Source organism: Melospiza melodia, chromosome 8 (assembly GCF_035770615.1).
Source record: "Melospiza melodia melodia isolate bMelMel2 chromosome 8, bMelMel2.pri, whole genome shotgun sequence".
Lineage (NCBI taxonomy): Eukaryota > Metazoa > Chordata > Aves > Passeriformes > Passerellidae > Melospiza > Melospiza melodia.
In genome coordinates this window covers 27,181,445-27,202,105 of record NC_086201.1, presented here as the reverse complement: position 1 = coordinate 27,202,105, position 20,661 = coordinate 27,181,445, and the positions used below count along the sequence as shown (strand labels likewise).

General features: G+C 39.6%; 1 protein-coding gene across 1 annotated transcript in view; it reads right to left on the bottom strand.

Annotated features, from left to right (window-relative positions):
- Positions 1–20,661, bottom strand: part of SATB2 (SATB homeobox 2) — a 128,990-nt gene that overhangs the window by 58,232 nt on the left and 50,097 nt on the right. Inside the window, exons 4-6 of the mRNA XM_063162439.1 lie at positions 14,892–15,018; positions 12,715–12,838; positions 7,920–8,022 (exon numbers count right to left, since the gene is read on the bottom strand). Of these exons, the coding sequence (XP_063018509.1) occupies positions 7,920–8,022; positions 12,715–12,838; positions 14,892–15,018 (354 nt within the window). The remainder of the gene's footprint in view (positions 1–7,919; positions 8,023–12,714; positions 12,839–14,891; positions 15,019–20,661) is intronic.

Here is a 20,661-nt window from a genome sequence, read left to right as displayed (position 1 = left end):
AGGTTCCCACAATTTCTCCTGGCTTGGCACCATCCTGCTCACTGGAGCAAGACCTGAACTTTGGAGCCATGCTTGGGGGACAAAGCACAGCACCAGCTTCACCTTGGAGAGACAGGGCTGCTGCACTACACCCAGAGAGTGCACTCTTGCTTCTGCTGCATAATTATGAACTACCACTTTGTAAATAACAGAACCACTCCAGAGCACAGAAGGTGCTTTTAAAGTGGTAATTCCATATCTTTTTATTTGTAATTGGGATAATTGCTCATTTCTTTTAATCACAGCCCACTTAACCACTTCAGTGCAAAGGGCTGATCTGAGGAGTCTCATTTCAGTCAGCATCTAATCTTTGTATTTACCCATAGTCATTCACTGGCTTCAGTGTCTGATCTCTGCCTAGGCCACTTGTTCCTGTATTCAGGACTGGAGGAAAAGCAGGCTGACCAGAGAGGAAGACATGATAAGAAGCTTTAAAAACCTTTTCCCCTACTCCTGCAGGACAGCACAGAACCTCAAAATAGCTATAGAGCACATACAGAAATTGTTTGGCCGCTGGCTGTGGGTAGCAAAGGCCTTTATCCAAGCCTAATGGAAAACAGACAGGAAAGGCCATTGTCTGCTCTTTGTTGAGTTGCAAACCATTCAGTTCCCACCAAAGCACAAATCACTGTTTTTAAAATTTAGAATCATCATTAAAAGTGAGCCTTTAACCACCAATCTGAGGTAAACTGAGCACAGTGCACTAACATTGCTAAGTCTCTTTGTGCAGCTAACCTGCTCACTCCTTATCCTCAAGACTAGCTCTAAGTCATCCCTTGGGACACAGGGATGCTAACATGTCTTCTGCCAGTGCTTAAGCATAAGAAGTCATATGCTTTACATGGGCTTTCCCTGGATTGCACTGCTTCCAAAGATGCCTGTCAGAAGACATGTATCATCATCTATTTTTAGGTTTTTGGGTTTTTGTAGAGGTTCAAGAGGCACACAGAAGTATGAAGTCAGTTCTTCATAATCATGTTAATATTTTGTCAAAAGGACAAGCCAGATCCATCTGGCAGAGAAAACCATGATACTGAAGGTATTCTAGTGACCACCTGCTCTAACCCATAAATACTGGTCAGGTGAAATGCAAAAGGAGAAGCAGCAGAATCATTAGTTAGAACACTGACAGAAACACAGGCAGCACTTGTTTAGATGGACTGATGTTACCATTTGATATAAAAGTACCTCCCTTCCTGTCAAACTATTGTAACAGTAGATTCAATCTTTTGTGAGAGGTACAAACCTCCTAGATGACCCAGGCAATTGTGCAATTCCTCTGGGAGATACATACATATGTATTCCTGATTCATACCATCAGAGATGGGGAAGGGAGGGAGACAGAACACAAACATCACTAAGTCAGAGATACAAACTCATCAGGTATTTCAAGTGAACAGAATGCCATTCTGCTCCTGGAGTTACATATTCTATGAAATCCACAGGATCAGAGAGACACTTTGCAGCTTTTCACATAGGAAAGCTTATGCCTGTACATAAACTTCAAGTTATCCTCCTGTTTGAAACTTACCTCCACTAATGCTTACTTTGGAAAAATAACTTTTCTTCTAAGCTAACATGTCATTGTTTGGAAGCACAAAATTTTAAAATACGAAATAAAATTAATTCTGAGATTCCAAAGGTTAAAACAAAAACATGTTTTCATTTTAGAAAATGGACGTGACCATTCTTTATTAAGAATTCAAAAGGGCAGATGTCCCAGCTGCAGCACAAAGGTCCTCACTGAGAAAAGCACAGTACTGGAACAGGAGACATTTAAAAAAAAAAAAAAAGTTCAGTGACATAATTTGAGCAAGACATGGGACAACTGGCAGGACAGCTTCTCCACAGAAGAGTTTCCAGTCTTTACTGTGGGGCCTGTGTTGCCTACAGCAGCACTGGCTGCAGCTCCAGCCACACACAGGCACTGTGAGCAGTGACAGCCACTGCCCCAAAACAGGCACAAGCCAAGGAAGACATTCTGCAAAGCTGAGATTCATATATGCATTTACCTTAGATAAAAATTACTCTTAATTAAAGAAATAAACCCAAAGGGTGTGTTTTATTCTCTTTACAGAGAGGAATAGCCAAGAGGGCCACAATTCATACACCCCTGCAACACACAGCAGCAGCTAAATTGGCTTTTAACAACACACATGCACAAACCCCCAAACTGGCACTGAACATCACAGACAACGCTGAAATGCAAAATGCTAATGTATGGGTGGGGAAAACAGCGGTCAAGGGGTCTCTAATTCTTGCTGAATCTTGACACTTTTAACTTATATTTAAAGAGAGAGGCCACTTTTTCCTCATCATTAGTGACGACTGATGAACTACTCTCCTCATAAAATAGCACAGCAGGCTACTGACTAAGACGATGTCCCCGAGTCAAGAGCTGATCTTCAGGTCATGTATGTTACCTAGATGCTGACAAGTTTACTGTGACTGATGTTACTTTTCTTCCTTTTTATTTAAGAAAGCGAGAAAAGTCCTGTTTTTAGGGAAATGAATATAAAGTAAAGTGTAAAAAAGTAAGCAAAGGAGAAGTTACAGTAATGTCAAGAGCCTCACAGCTGACCCTAAATGCTTTGGTTCCAGAGCCACAACTAATATCCAAACAAGATGTGAAATGTACTTCCTTAAAAAACTTAACATTTCTGCAAAAGGTCAAGATATACGCATATAAATACATACTATATGTAAACCCGTCTACTTACATAGAGAAAGGTAAATACCCATGCATGTATCAGTAAAAAAGGTATTTTTAGAAGTCAGAAACTCTGTTCAGGAAAGATCTGGTGTGCCTCTTCATGAGGCTTCCACAACATCTGCTTCAGAGGAACAATTAAAAACTCTTCCTCAAAGCACATAATGACAGTTTTCCCTAGGCTCACACTGGCATAATCACTGTGCTGCAATCCTCAGTTCCTTCAGCTTGGAAATAAGAAAGCAGGGAGCCTTTCTGAATCATGTTTCTAACCTCTCTGAACCTACACTGGCCTCTAGGAACACATTAAAAGAGGAACAGACTGCTCAGTCTATCCATTATTGGAAGTAAGCAAACAAACTTTCAATAATAAAAGAGCACATAAACAACAAATCAGTAATATCGGAAAAACCAAAGAGGAGCCAAAGCAGATTCTCAATTTAAGGAAGCTATGAAAGCTTTTTCTTACATTCTTGATCTGTTGAAACAGAAATAATTGAGGCCTCCTCCTTTAAACTGAAAAGCCTCATCATTCCACAAAAACTTTGAGACAGCCACAGTCTCAAAACTCACATCCACAGAAAGCTATATTTTGACAGACACTGATGGCAGGAGCAAAGATGACATGTTCTTCATACACACACAAAAAAGTATGTCTTTTTAATTTTAAGTCCACAATGTATTTATTTTTTCCTGCTGCCTTTCTAACTTCCTCCCACTGAGCTAAGTTGTGTCATCAGGCAAAAAGAAAATATTCACACCATTTAAGATTTTCAGTTGTGAAAGAATTGTGATACCGTGATAGTCCTTCTGATAAAAATAGAAAGCATGACACTTTGAAGTGAAATAACTATTGAGAAAGAGAGCTAAAAAATATTTTAAATGCTATGAACACAAAACACTGGGACACAAATACGTAACTGGTACAAGTTTGATCCCTTGAGAATTACCTGAATTGCATGATCAAGTTCTGAAATACCTCTCTCCATACATACACACACATATATATACTTACAAAGTGTTGTTTTTATTCCTGTATCTATTTGTAAATCAAATTTAAAACCAATGCAAACCTTTCAAGCAATTATTAAAACCCTGCATTTCAACAATGTTAAATGCCTTCTCCCAGCTTCAGCAAGTTCAACTTCTAGAGAAATGCTTCTGGATGAGCATTTCTCAGACTGACAGAAGCATCCCCGTGGGACTGGGCAGGAAAAAGGCAGCTTGAGAACCACTGGAATAAGCCATTGGTCTATAGAGGTCATTTATTAGTACGTATTCTTTAGTAAAAAAGGGGGACCTCTGATTCTTCACTGAGGCAGGTTTAAACATAATTAAGTCTTGTCCAGTATGCACAACTTTGTACTATAAGGTCTTGCATCCCTCAAAAAAAAAATAGTAAATAAAAAGGGGAAAAGAGGCTTCACATAGCAATCTCACATTAATTCATGGTGCATATATTGAACAAAATTAAACACATACTAAATAGCTTAATTACCACCTCAAGTGATTACAAACACCCTAAAGGCAAAAGGCCCACAGTAGAACTGTTAAGCCTAAGTTAAGTGGTTTGTTTCCCAACCACTGTACATATTCCATTATAACAGGTTTTAATATAAGCTCTTCTTCAAATATATTCGTGTGTGCCAGAGAGACTGGGAAGAGTGGACATCCCATTATAACCTCCCTCACATCTTCACACACAAGGGGCAGATCCAGGACCAAGAGGAGACAAAAAGCCTCCATCCTCCTACCTGCCAATTCCCAAATCTGGCTGTACACTAACTCTCATGCTGCTGAGTAAACTGTGAATGCTTTAAAACCTTGAGAGGATGGGACGGGGTGGGAGTAAAAACATTAAAGCAGAATTTTATTCTAGCATCATCTGACACAAGACAAAATTGACATGCTGAGCTGAACTAACTGAAAACTTTTTTAGAATTATGAGCATAAGTAGATTAGCTGTCTTTTCAGTGAGTTCAACAGAATGCACACTGAGAATGTTTACTTGAGATTTGATACAATTCCATTTGTATACAGCTTTTACATCTGTTGCTAATGATATCAAATTATTGATTGTTCACTTTCTTATATTATTTAAACATTAGCTATGCACTCAGCAACCTGATGCTTTTCTTTTTTTTCTTTTTTCCAGGGAACTTTTTATTTCTGTCTGTCTTTGGTTGTAGTTACTTTGATCTTCCAGAGAGTATAATTAATTTACTGTTTATTTATTTCTATAAGAAAGGAAAAAAGTTTGACCTAGTAGATCTATATGTGGCAATTTGTAATAGAATCACATAGCTTATGTTTAGGAAATCATGGTTTTGATTAAGAAGCAACCATTTAGTTCCCACTGTTTTATTAAAACAGACATTAGCAGATAATAGGAAACACATTTAACACTGTAGGCTGCATTTAGTTTGCAACGTCAATAAAGTTATTTTGAAGCCCCTTCCTATTTTGTATTTACCACAGCTCATGTGAATCGTTTTTTGCTTTTACTTTCTAGTAACCAGCTCTAGAGTTACACAAGGATATGGGTGCTGGTTTCAAGAACTCTAAATCATAGTTTTACCTAATCTATCCAGCTACAGCCCAAAAAACAAATCACTACATCATCCATTCACCTTCACAGAAGTCCTTTTTTAAAATATTATTAAAGGAGTATGCGATGACGGATGCATGTAACTCGAGTCACTGATTTTGCACACTAACTGAGCTGTCCTGCAGGACTATCTGGCTATAGAAAAGAAACAAAACAACCTTAAATGAGAGACGATGAGAAATTGAAACCATCTAAAGTGCAGAAGTCTTCCTGCTTGCAAGCAGTTAAGATTACTGCTCTGAAGTTGCTGTTTATTCTCCATGCACCACTGTACCTGCCACAGACTCTTTGTTTTCTCTCCCACTCATATGGTTGATGAATCAACACTACTTGAACTGCTTTATAGCAGCTTGTGTTTACTTCACACATACCTTAACCTTCCTTTTTCTCCTCCTACTAACACACACATAAACTTCCAAGCAGCAACGACTGGCTGTGTCTCTGAATAGCACAGATACAGAGTTATCTGGCAAACTCTTCGGGTTTGGATCCTTGACCTTTTGATTGAGGTTTCATTCTGCTTTTACTGCACTTAAAAATTTAACTGTGCACTTACTCAGTAAAGAAAAATTAAGAGCATAAGCTCCAAGAGTGGAAGAAAGTAGCAGACAACAGTGTACTAGAAATACTCAGAAGCTGTAGTAGTGTCTCTACAGTTAAGAACACTACAGTTAAGGGCTTCCAGTGCCTCTGCAACTGGCACCCTTGCCCAGTTTTGGGAAAAAAAAAAAAAAAAAAAAAAAAAAAAAAAAAAAAAAGAAAAATGAAAAAATAAAACCTATTTCTGTTTTCCCAGGACAGCAAGTAAAAGTGAATGGTGATGACCTTGAAGCTGTTTGATTCTTTTGACTGCTTTTTAATCAAGAGGATATGTTAAAGTACTTTGAATAAAATTCTGTTATTAAGAGACACCATTTAGAGAAAAGAAACACTTCTGAGTCACACAATGGCAATTTACAGAGAAAAGAAAATATCCAGTTTATTTGGCACGAGGGCAACCACATACTAAAATGTCCAATCAACATTTTTACTTCTAGCCTAAACCATTTTAGTAGGTGAAAAGCAACATCTCCATTTCCTTGCCTGCACTGTTACCCCAATCCTGCCTGGACAATTTTCCTTCTAGACACAAATAATTTCACCACAGAACATTCTTTCTTTTTTCCCCTACTGAAATTCTAATCATTGCAGAGGCCAGGCATGAGTGTCTTACAGGTATGTTCTGCACAAGCCAGATGTGCAGAGAAAAAACAGATGCCTCAGAACTTGCTCTGATGTTTCATGTAATTTTGTTTCATGTGTTCCTAGCTCAAGCAGCAGACTTTTTATGGTATTATTATGCAGATTTCTAGTCTGTCCTAAGGAAACAAAACAAACAACCCTTCATTGCTTATGCTTCCCAGCCTTTTAAGAGGAAAAGACAGCACACACTCTTTTTGAAAGGTGCTAATCTTCACACAACTGAAAATACAGCAGTTTCTCACAATGGACATGACATTACTCTATTTCTTCATGGTGTTTTTGTGAATTCTGTTATGATTTTCCTGGCTACTGAAAGAATCACAGACAGAAATGACAATAACAGTCCATGCCTTCTTTCAGACAATGAACCTTCAGTTCAGTGGTGTAAGAGAGAAAAACTATGGAAAAATCCTACTCCAGCATACAGCTAATCTCCAAGGGTGATGGAGATTTGGGGAGAGAGGTCCCAGGTCGAATTCTGAAAAAGCTTTTGACTAACCTCTAAGTCCTGAGCATTTAAAGCACATGAGTGTTAAAAAAAAACCCCAAAACCCAAAAACCTACTAAAACAAATAGTCTGGTGCACACTTGGCAAGTCCCTTGCCAAAGGAAAGGAACAATAAAAGAACAAACCACACTCGATAGATGCTTGTCACATAATTTTGGGCACCACTGACAGGTGATCAGACTGTTCAGTGGTGAGAATGAGATGAACTTAGAATAATTTTACTACCTCAGGCACAATGGATCTACTAATACCATTTCATTATAGAAAAAATACATACAATGGGCTATTTTTCTCATGACTTCAGCAGGTGCAGCACCTTGCTATTTTTAAGTGTCTCCCAACAAGCAGTACTAAATCCTCTGTATCCAGAGGAATAAAATACAGCAGGAATGCCAGTAGATCTTGCAGTATTGAGAACAGAGAACAAGGGCACATGTAAACTTAAAAAGTCAGGTTTTTAGCTTTCAGGAACAAAACAAAACTAGGGCAACTTACATAGTAATTTAACTTTTAAATCCTGAGATACTAGAATGTTTTCTTTCCAAAATGTTTTTGCTTAATTCAAAACACAGTTGATCTTTCAGCACAGTGAAATGGGATATTTTAAGCATGTTTTGTGTCCTGTGTTTTCATGCCAGCCTTGTTTGTAAAGTATCAGATTTAATTTCAAATGTGCTGTGACTGTGTCCTCTTTGTAGACAAATTCACAAATATTATTATTGCTTATTATTACTGTTATTTAAATCAAATAATCTCCAACTGTCAGCAGAATTTCAAGAACTTGGAAAGCAACAAAAAAAAAATCAATTTACCTTTAATCTTCTTGTACTTTTTGTACCATCTCCCAAACTCCTGGCACTTGGTTGCTGACACATTGGCATAGTATGTACTATTTACAATGGATGAAATCATACTCTGGAAGTATAGAAAGAAAAAAACAAGAAGGATTTAAAATATCTTCCATTATTAGAAATCTTTTCCAGGGAAAGCAAATGACGAGTGCATAATGATCATCCATGTGTGACTTTAAACCCAAAAGAACCATCTGATGAGTACAAAACATTGGTTTTATTCTCCAGTCTATATGCCCAACCATGAATAAAATCACAATAATACTTATTTTGCACAATTATGTAAAAAAAAAAATGTAGTACAAACCTACACTGAGACCTGCTGCTCAAGCTAGGGGGGAAGCTCTACTTTGCTTTGTGTTTGTGATACTGCAATAGCCAAACTTTGGTTGCATAACAACAGGCAGAGCCGGGCTGAGTAACACATGCTCTCTGCACCAAGCACAATTTAGGAACCAGATCCTAAAGGTAAGATTAGATGCTCCAGCATGCATAATCCCAATAATGCTTTTCAGATGTCTCTGTTCTGCTTCCAAATGCAGCAAGACTGCACAGCCAAGAACTGGAGAACATCCGTGCTTCTCGGTGCAGAACAACAGTTAGGCAAATAAGTTAAATTAATATAATTTATAGAAACGTGTGATTAGCCCTTGTGTGAAGAATCACCCAGAAGAGAAATTAGCAGTGCCATTCAGAGCACAGGGAACTATACATACTACAACACAGAGCAGTCAAAACCCACAAGAAAGCTCAACAAAACTGAAATACCACTTGCCTAACCAGCATCGGGCCCTACTCTGCAAATTCCCCCTAAGCAACTCCATACAAGCTGAATGAAGAGATAGCTGCAGACTGGTTTTCCAGCACCTGATACTAATAAAAAGGGTATTTTATATCTGGGGTGCTTCTGCCCATAGGGTGGCAAACAGCCTCGTTACCGGTAGTTCTTCCCTTCCTCCATGCTATAGAGGAGGCATCCCTTAAATTACATTTCACTGTCCTCTTTTCTCCTTTCTGAACCCTTCCAGGGTCAAACTGTTCCCAGCACATGTACACTGTCAGCAAGGAAATGCAATCTAACAGCGCCGAGACATAGGAGCCAATGCACCTTCTCCACAAACTGTATTTTATTTTCCTCATGCCCTCCTTCTGCACTTACGTCAAAGCTCAGAGAAAGCTGGGGCACCTTGGGCAACCTTTCTGCACCAAGAGGAGAGAGCAAGGATGATCTCACAGCTCAAACCATGGCTTCAAGCTCTGGCCTATGAGCTCCTGCAGGCTCTTGGCCATCTCTGGAAAGCTGTAAGGCTTATGCACTGGCTCACTGAATTTAACCGTGCTTTAAAAACAAAATCATCCCAGCCCTCTGTCAGATCTACCCAGTCTCCTGTCCTGTTCACTGCAGTATCACAGGACACTGTCCCTAACTCTTGAGTTTTAGAAACTTAAAAAACGTGAGCAAAACGGAACAACCTCAGATAACTGGGTGTTACAGATTACTTTCAGCCTTCAACAGGTAATTGCACTTTCACTGAAGAGCCCCTTCTGCCTTTTCCACTCAAAGAGTGCCATGGTGCAGTGCAGTAGAGTTTGCAGGCTATGAAGTAAGACCCTTAAGTAGCTGCTCCAATTTCTAAAACTGAGATTCAATTTTCTAATTAAAATCAATATTTTGAGACATAAACCTAGCATTGTGGCAGTCAGCAGCAATTCCCTGCCCATAAATCCTCCCTAGCTCTACAGCATTTTAACAAGCAATAGAATTCTGAAAGCCTGACATGGCGATAGCCTCTGCTGAAGAGGGTTTTTGAACAAAGTTGAGCAAACCCAGTGGTTTTTTGCATCACTTCAGGTAAATTTCCATTCACTAAAGAAGGGTGGGGAAATTGTTGAACTCCGTCTACATATCAATTTGGTTCTCTTAAGTTTGTTTTTCTGGGGGGGTGGGGTGGGAGGGAGGGGAAGATTCCTTCTCCAAATCACCTAGCTCTACAAGAAATCAACACTACTGAAATCATGACGCTATTAAATATCACAGAATATATTAACCCATTAACCTTTATTTGAGAAAGCAAAACTTAAAATAATTAAAGTAAAATCAAACAGTAAATCAACCATTGGTGAAAAAATCCCAGGACAGATTCTCTTCTGCAGGGGAAAGAACTATAACAATTTTCAGACCACATATCCTCACTACTATATGTAAAGTAAAACTAGGGGTAATTGCCTTACGAATCTTGGTAAGTCTGGAGAAAGGAAATATCCATTTAAAATAGAGTGGGAAAAATAATCACTCACTAGATGCAAACTTCTAAATAATGCATAATATTTCTGGAATAATTCTTAACAAAGGAATAAAGCAGCAGATAGGTTCGGTATGTGCGTGGCCATGACAGCCATGTGGAATGAATACTACTTAGACCAGGAGCTAAGAAACACCCACACTGGTGCAGTAAGTTCAAGGAGAAAAACATGGGACACACTCATGTCCTAATAAAGCTTACTCCAGCAAAGAGACAAAAATGCATGGTCAGTGCTGAAATGATTGATACAACACAGGAAAGACAGAAATCTCTATGGAAAGATGGACATATTGAAATAATTGGATTTCTTTCTGCCACACACACTCCCCCTACCTACCCTTCTTCCCCCCAACTTGGTTAACTGGGATTTATTTGTTTGAACAGGAGCCGTAGGCTAAGGGTAGCTAAGCTGCAGACATGTAATACACCTAGCAGAAAAAAAACAGAACAATTTTAAATCAAAGTGAATGATTACATTTCCCATTAGCAGCAATCAGAATCCCCATCTGGGCTGCTTGGAGAGCTGGGGCACTGAGAACCAGAGACAGAGCACCGTGGCTGGTGGGAGCAGGAGCTCCCCACGCTGCCCCTCTCTGCTTCTGTACTTGAGGCACTGCGAACACATTAATAAACAGCAGCATTTACTCTGCAGTCTCACTCCTAAGAGACCACTCTGCAATTTGCTGCTGTCAATAATATATTAACCACAAGGGGGTTGTAATGACATTTCACATTTGGCACGGTATTTTTTTAAAACTGATTTGGGAGAAGGAATTGTATTAGAGGCATATTCAGATGATGGTAATAGACAGCTTCTATACAACCTTCCATTGTATCTTCTGCATTTTGTGAGCTAAACCAAAAGAGACTGAAACTTTTTATGGCAATAATAATAATGATACAAGCTGCATTCTGCAGTCTTAATTCAAGAGTTAGTCACTACCCAAGGTTATTTATACCTATGTTTAAAAGTAAGGAAGCTCAATTTCCTACAAAAGGATCTCCTCTTAGTTTTTTTCCACTAAATAAATACTGGGGCAAGGATTTTGGCTGCTACACTTCTGCCATCAGTAATTTTGTAAATATATGTCAGACTAAGCCTATAGAAGGAGTAAACCAACTGCAGTGTTTCCACCTGGTAGGCTTTGAAACTGAAGTGGGAGGAAACAGACCTAGACAACAAATGAATTCTGCATATGAAATGATGCGTAGTTTAGTTATGCTGGATATTGAAGAAGACTGGGCAGAGACAACCATATGCTGCAATCATCATTAGCTGACCAGATTCCACAGATAATTCTATTTTAAAAAATGACACTTAAACTGTGTGAAAATGAAAACACTTTCGTATTCAACGCGTATTCCACACTGTACATATCTCCAGTGTCTGTTATTCCTTTACTAAATCAGCAAGTTCCGTGGCTTTTACTCACAAAACCCTTCCATTCCTGTTAGCTCTGCAGATCCCACACAGCTAAATAAAGTGAAGAATATGATTCCTACCAGCTCCATATTTTACCTCTGTGCTTTCCCTGGAGTTTTAATCATAACATAGCGAGGCAAATTTGTGGTGAACAGAGAGAATTATCGTGGTTCATGGAGGCTTGGGATCATGAATTGCAGGATGAACATAGATTGCAATGGAAGACACACAATCAAAGGAGAAAAAATGTTGGATATGAGCAAGCAAAGCACTGGATTTTTAGGAAGCTGGAATTACCCATGTTTTGACTTTTCAAAGATACAACGGACTAACCTGATTCTAGTACACATTTTAGAAGGCAATATATTTTTCATGCCTAGCAAAGTTACCTGGTCTGGTGTTAAAGTGTTATTCTGTTTTTTCTGAGAGGCAAGGAAAAGTCATAAAAATTTTATTAATGTCTCATTATGACAATCTGAAGTACAAATAGAGCTCATGACATCTGTAGGAACCTGTGTCTTAGACATGACATCAGTGGCGTTTAAAAAGCAGTCATGGAGAATGAGGCTGAGTTTTTGTTCTTTTTTTAACATAATTACATATACATTTCTTTGTTGCTGTTTCCTAGAAATTGGGCCACAACTGTTAAAACTGCATACTTTTTATCATGGTTGCAGGCTGATGAGAGCTACCCATGGGTTGGGGGGGGAAGGGAAGCCTCTGCTAGTGGGAAGAAGCCACTCAAATCTTATATTTGAGGATCATGAGTCCTATTGCAATAGGTTCAGATAAAAATATAAATAATGCATTTACATCTCTATGAAATCAATTAATTCATAATTTTCACCTGGCGAAAACATGGTGTAAAGATACTACTATTTAACATATTAATTAGTATTTCTCCTTTCTAAAGAAAACAAGACATTTATTTGGTATTTATAGAATTGTTTAGTGTAGGCTCTTTACAGAAGAAATATGAGGTTTACTTCTTGCAAATCTTTCTTTCCCTAAGCCTGCTGAAAGCACTGACCTGTGAGAGAGGGCATTCTTTGGCTAATGTGCTCTGATTCATCTCTTTGAGCAGTTCCTTTAAGGCATTGCGAACTGTGGCATGGTTCCACTGCTCTGCTGGCAAATCTTCCAACTTTGAACAACTGTTAAAACAGAAAGCAAAAAGCAGATAGAAACATCACCTTCACAGATGCTTACTTTTTGCATGCAAGTGCTATAGACCTTTAAGCAACAAGCACAACCCTGGAGCTTCCTGCTTGGCCAGTCCATCAAGGTGTTTCTCCCCTCTATCCCTCTCCCACCAAGCACGATCACCAGAAGATGTGCAGCTCAACACGCAGCTGCTGATCCTCCTATGGCATATGTGTGCATAACCATTCCTGCTGGGGCCTGGTGGAGAGCAAAGAAACTGCATAAAGTGAGCCCCAGGAATGGCTGAGTAAAGCCCTCCTCTCCAGACAAAGATACTCCTGCTGGGGTAGAAAAATAAACATATATGCTGCATGCACTGCCACCAACAAACTCCCTGAACAGTGAGGGCCCTCATTGTGTGGAGGTGAGACTTCAAAAAATTAGTTTCATTTTATACAGGCTCTTATACTGCCCTTATCACTGAAGTATCTGAGAGCCTTTCAGAAACACATCAAGCCATATGCCCAACATCTGTCACGTGCAGTTCATTCTCACTTTCATTCCACAAGAACTGCATATGTAGTGAAGCTTTTGTCTTCATATGACTTGTGCCTCTTTTAATTTAACAAGCTTATGGTTTGTGTCTACATGCATGGGGACAGACCCAAGAAGCACATCAAAAAGGTGGGAGAAGCTTGTCACTGCCATTTCTGCTACAGAGCCTTAATACATGCTCTCCAATGGCCCAGAAGGTGGTTCTGCCTTCTGCCCTTAGAGCCTGCCTCAGAGCTGAACCTTGAGTTGTGCTTGAGGAGTTCAAGTAGTCAGTGATCTTTATGCCAAAGTCATGGATTGTCTTTTATTTATGTGGCATCCAGGCATTCAGGCACTTTGAAGATAAAGAATGAAACCTTCATGTCAGGTTCATACCCTTTGCTAACACAGATGTGACAACAGACTACACGGACTCCTGGTAGCTCTATAGCAGCTATAGGGTCCAGACACTCTTTTACAACTACATAGCAGAGATGCAGCCCAGCTGAAAAAATTTCACAGTATATAAAACCAAGGAAAGACCTGTTCATGGAAATCCGAAAACCCAAGCACCATCAGAGATTCAACAAGAAAGACATGTTGCTGTTTGGAAGTTTAATGTCAGTGAGGCATCAACTATTTCCAAATTCTAAACAGAACAGAACAGTTGGAGGGTATGTACCTGTCACCAAAGGACATGCACAGATCCCTGTGGGCCCCTCTTGTGTTCAAGCCAAAGCTTCAAAGAATTGTCAGTAAGTTATTCCAAACTGTCTGTTACTTTTCACTCTTTCCACTGTCATGTTCTGGCCATATAGCTACAGGAGGCTGTGCAATGCAGGCTTATCTGCAGCTCTGGCATATGCCTTGCACTGCCAGGGACCTTGCATTTGAGGACTCTTTAGTGGGCCAAGAGAGAAAGGAGAAGAAAAAAGGAGGGAAGAGTGGGAGGAAAGGAGGGTAAATAAGTGTAAAAACGTTGGGAGCTCTTGCTTTGCTAATCAGAACTAGCCCTCAGGGAAGGAAAATATTTTCCAAACACCAAATGGAGCTGCAGTGACACTCTCCTTCCTTGTCTTCCATTTGCTGGAAAGACCACTGGAGAAAAAAAGGAAAGTAAAAAAGATCCCCTCTTCCACATCTCAGCAACTGGCTGCAGAAGACCTGGATTTTCACAATGCAGCCTCTAGAAAAAGGCAAGGAGATTATTATTTGATAAAATTAGAACTTAAGAATCCATTAAATCATGGACTGTAGAAAGGTCTGCCTCTAAAAGCCCCATATCTTTACTTGATTGAGTTTCTGCCCTTCCCCGCTCTGTTACCATATTGCTACTTCAGAAAACATACAGTGTCAGTTGGAATATGCACCAAAAAGCTGCCAGGTGATCCACCCTTCTCTCCATTTTCTTTTCATTTCATCAAAAGCCCAGAAATTAATGAAGACAGGATGTGCTAATCTCTGTAGTAATGCTGTAACCAACAGAGCAGCTCAGAGAATAGGGAAGGACAGATGTTCAGAAACACCCACCTTTGTAATTGGATTTTCAATGTCACAACATGATAGACATCTTGTAGCATGTCGGCTACTGTCGCATCTGGTGCATCAGTCACATAACTGAGAGGGAGGGGATTCCACCTCCCAAGCTTGATTATTCCTGAAAAGAAAACAAAAAATATATACTTTATATTTTATCAGCCATTTATTAAACCCTTCAGCAAGGCGGACTGCTCCTGCAATCCAAGATCTGCCTTGAGGTTTATTGTAGTCTTGCCCAGAAAGACATGTTGTGCTCACTCCTGAGGAAACAGTGGAGAAGAGCAGGAATAGATTCAAAATCTTAAGCAGGCATGTTCCTGACTCTTAAATTACTGCAAGGAAACACAGGAGACTTCCTTCACATCCTTCATCATAGCTCTAAAGCCTAGTTCTTTAAGTTAGAATAAGCTTTAAGTACTTCCTAGTCCTGATTTTGCAGTCTACAAAAACTCTTCAGTAAATAAATGCATTACTTTTGACTTGAATAGGAAAATTCCTTTGCGTGGGCCTCCAGCACTGTTACAATCTAAGCATGGTATGATTCCCAGTGTGGATGGAAACCCACCAAGCAGGAAGAGTTCACTCCCAGATACAAGTTGCACTATGCAGACAGTTGATTTTCTTTGTGGGGAAAAAAAATCCAACCAAACAACTGCAAGCTGCTGACCACAGATCCAAAATAGCTTTTTGGAGGCGGGGGAGAATGCTGTATGTTCTATTTCTACTTCTGTTCATTCTTTAATAGGATCATCACCTCTTCTGGATGAGCTTGTCACAAAGACTGTAAACTTGCATGGTAAACCATTTGGTGCAGAGGTATTATTTCTGTTTAGACAATTACAGAGGGCCCACCCACACCAAAAACAATGACTAATCCCGGGAATGACTTCCAGGAAGGCACCAAACAAAGAAAGCCACAGTGCCATCTTACATGACAGCAAAGCAGTTCAGTCTTGTTCTGCACTATTGCCACTACTGCTTTTATTCCCTCCTTCACTGTGCTTCTATTGCCCCACTGTTCAGCTCACTTAACTCTCCTCAGCTCAGCCCTACAAGACACCATTCTCCCATTCAAACTGATGCCTTCTGAGGTTTCTTTATATACTGTGTGATCTTTGAAAAGACATCCAGGAACTCCACTGTCAGAAAAAAATTAATACACTAAGACATGAGAAGACTACTTCTTCTGAGATAACAGGCACGCCAAGAACTCCTCCTGGGTATCTGGAAGGATGCTGTGGTGCCAAGAAACTTCAACTGTCTCCTCATCACTTTCTACTCCCAGTTCTTCACCAGCTCTGGAACTAATTGAACTGCAGTAAATGACAACAACCTTTTATCCTGATCTCCCAGAAATGATCCTAAGATAACACCACACTGAAACAGTGAAACAAAGCTGCTCACAGAGACAATAACAGAATACAAGGAGCCCATGAAGTACCTAATATAGAGTATTTTTCCCCATTCCCACACAGATTGAAGAGGAAATAATTTTAGTACTCCTTCTCTGTAGCACTTAAATCTTTGCATTTACCACTGACATGCTTTGCAAGGCATTCTGTCACCACACACTGAAAGAAGCTGGAAGTGACCTAGTTCATCCTCAGTGGCACAAAGTTTCACTGTAACATACTGGTACAGACAGGCTAATACTTCAAGAGCAGATTAAGAAGCTTTTGGCAAAGAGATATAGTGTCCAAATGAAACAAAAAGTTACTAAGTGTTGCTTGATATCCAATGCTTGAAAATGGGACATAAACAGAACAAAAACATTTCAATGATGCACTGTTTCAGTATTAAGATTTAACAATCTGGTGCTGAATATGCTGCAGTATAAATAGTGCCTGGACTCAGATCCAGTAGAGTAACACACAGCACTCATTCACAGCGCCGTATGTCTCCAGTGCTGGCTCCTTGAGTCATATTCCACTTGCCAAGAAAAGCTGTTTTTCTTAAGGGGATAGTTTACTTAATGTTATCTCTGGTGACAACAAGAAATGCATATAGTACAGCATATATTAGTCATTAAATGAGCATCAAGGGTCCACTGCGTAAAATATACGCTGGAAAAACACCGTTTAGCTGCTGACTTCCTTTACCTCCTCCTGCTATATAATAATTTAAAGCAAAATCACCTAAAAATCCAGAAATCTATACCAGCTTCACAGAACACTTGGCTTCCTACGTTTAACCCCGCCAAGTTTTCATGTAATTGAAAAAATAAGCATCATATGTGCCCCATAAGTCACATCTAAATTGGTAATATTTTACAAGAGGCTTTATTTTTCATTCAATTAAGGAAAGCACTCAGAGAGCACACCATCTGCAACTGCTTGGGCCTGGCAATGCTGGCAAAGGACAAAGAGATGGTCGGGAAGCACTGAAGTCACCAAAGGTGTACCCAGACTAAAAGGGTTTAAAGAAAAAAAAAAAACCAGTGCAGCTAGAGTGCACCATGGGAAATACTATGCAAATTGTTTTACAGGAATGTCTGCTACTACTGGAAGTTAGGGAGATTTTTTTATTTTTTTTTAATCCTCCTCTACAACTGGAGAGGAAATTGTTTTGGCTGGATTTAAACAAACACAGGTGTTACCATAATGCTCAGTGCCTCTGCACATTAACACCTGCTGAGAGTCCTTTACTCTGTGTTACAGCACTGCTGATGCACGCTATTTTTTCAGCCGGTGTGATATGACGTGTGAAATATTTTTTTCCAGAGCACATTAAGCTGGTCCAAACCATAGCCAGAAGCCATGGTTTCCATTCAGCTCCTCAGTAGACTTCACAGGTGCTTATTTCATGGCACCAACACTGTACTTAAGGCAACTCTTGGGCTATGTTTGGGAAGATAATGCCAGCTTGTTGGGCAAATGTGTTCTCGGCATACTAAGACATCGCTGAATGATTACTCAGTAAAAACTGAGCAGGCCAAAATTTTCCCCCTAAAAAGGTCCCTTCTTATCCAGACTGGATGTTTCTAGCCTAACAGCAATCCCAAGATGAAAACAGCCTGGCAGCAAGGGGTCACTTCCACATACACATTTTTTTATTGTTCCTCTCATTGACTTTAAATGGTACAGCTCAGGCCTTTAAAGAAATCACTTTAACTGGCCTGGCTAAGCTTTTATCCTACCACAACTGACACTTGGGACAGGAGACAGGAATGAGGAAAGGTCACTGTGTTATTAATGAACATACTACTTCTCTGGGAGTATCACTTCTCTGTCAGCTCCAGACCTTCTCAAAATTATGTGTGAATAACGCACAGCAGATCAGAAAGCTCAGGAAATACAAAAATACATCTTCCTTGAGTCCCAAAACTCTTCTGTTAACAAATCTGGCTCTCTTTCCCGTATCTGTTGGGTCTTTTCTCCTGTGAAAGTTTTTTGAAGGGAGAGCTAATAGATTTCAATGTTTGCACAGACTGAAGAAATGGCCATACACTAGAACAGCTCTCACCTCACCAAGAAATGACTGAATGCAGCCCAGGCCAGTTAGGCAATTAAAGACAATAAAGGCATCAGTTTTCTCAAAAGATTTTTTTTCAAAACTTATGTTAGAAGAGATTCTCTATCCACACTGGTTGTTGGTTCTTGAATTCCATGTACTTCTACAGTCATTTCTTTTATTAACTTTAAGCCTCAGCTTCATCAAAATGCAGACAGGGGAAAAAGACAGAGTAGCTTTGTGTAAAATGGGTGTAACTCCCTTTACCCACAAGAATGGCAGAACACACCAGTGGCAAACTTCTGTGAGCTCAAGTGTGAAGTTTGTACATAACAACCACTGAATTCACTGCTGTCCCTCCCCTCAGGCCAATGATGTGCCACCCTGCCAGCATGTTTCCAATTGAGTTTCACCCAAAAAGCAGCTCCTTTGGAGAAGAAAGTGATAACTACACAAGTGAGAGCAGAACTCTACACTGAACAGAAGCCTTGCCCTGCTACGTCACAGCTGACCCATTCTATATCCAGCAGAATCCGTCACAGGATCATCATGAGCTTTATTTTATCACCTGAAAAGATGATGCACCTAAAGCACTGGGAGTATTCCGAGGACATCACCCTACTGAAATTTGAAATGAATGGATGCAAGGCTGGGGCTAAAGCAGACTTCCAGAATAACCACTTTGATCAGGACTACAAAATGACTAAAAGCAGAAAGCTGCTTTCTAGACAAACATAGCTAAGCGGGCAAACCCTTTCCATTATTATGTAGTTCACGTGAAAATTTCAAGTGCCATGAAAATTATTTATCTATATAGGCTAGAAACCTCATTTGTCATTGCAAATGGAATGGTAGCCACACAGCACACTCATTCTAAGAATGCCACATCTGGGCTTTCAAACATACCTATCACAGTCTAGCTATGACTATGGAATAGGTCTAAATGGAAGGAAGACCAGGTCCTGCATCTCCCACTCACAGGCACAGGTAACTTTTAATCTGGATAACCCCATAACAATTACTGGAGCACCTCAGGTACCTTCCAATACATCACTGCTGTAAAATAAAACTCTTCAAATGGGGCATTTTCCAAATTCCTTTTTGTGGCTAAACAGAGCAAACAGTACCAGAGCATACCCGGTCACTGGCTCCCTTCAAGCCATCCCCTGCTCCCACCATGGCTATACTCTTGATTTCAAATTATGAGCACACCTGAATTAGAACTTAAATGGATACTTGTAGTATTAATGCAAATGCATGTGCAGCATTAATGTAATTTTTTAAAAAATGCTAATCTGCCATGGTTAAAAGTTAGTCAAGTATCCTAGAATTTGTTTCCTTGCATCTCAGGGATCCCAGGACCACAACCCAGAGTTGTGGACTGCAAACACAAGGCTGGTAAAAGAACACAACCACCATTTGCAGTTGGCTTGTGAATTCAGTCAAGTAGTTTTGATCAAACATCGTGCTTTTTAACAGCAGCTCTTATCAAAACAACAGACACTCAGGAGAAATTGCAGGTTAGCATTAACACCCAAGCACTTCTGATTTCTTTTACAGCTCCAAATGAAAGACCTCAAAGAGATACCCAATAAAAGCCTCACTTCTGGGACCACCAAGCCATTTCTTTATCAGCCACTATTGCAGAACTTCCTTCCAAAATGGGTAGCCTCCTGTGATAGTGACTGCATCTGTTTATGCCCTTCAAAGGAATCTTATCCCTACGCTTTAGAATGAAACTTTTTGTTGAACTGTGTTTACTTACAGAAATTGAAAACTGCCTGTCCCATGTAATAACTACAAAGAATTATTTATTCATAAACCAGTTGCAGAAAATCACTACCCTGCAGTACATAACAATTCAACCTGTGTTTCTTACCTCTACACTGGCTGTAGTATATCATCACACTGTAACAACATAACGCCATAATTTGTAGTTATTACTGTTAATCCAGCAAAGTGAACAACTTTTCAAGCAGAAAGGATGAAAAAGCAACAGGAAAAATTACCAGAAGATAAAGTGATTATATTAATTTTTGTATTATATTATTGAGCCGTCTTTTCTAGCTTTTTGGAAAAATCTAAGAAAATGCAATACTTTGCCCATTGTTATAAGGGTACCAATATAATTCTATTGAATTTCAATCAATGACACATTGGAGTAATAGATGGAAAACAGTCAGCAGAATAGTCTCCCATACTTCTAAAGAGGGTCCCAACGCACTTTAAAAATATTAATTAATTGAACTTTGCAACATCCCAACATGTGAGGTAGACTGTATTCTGCCAATTGACATATCGGCGATGTAGT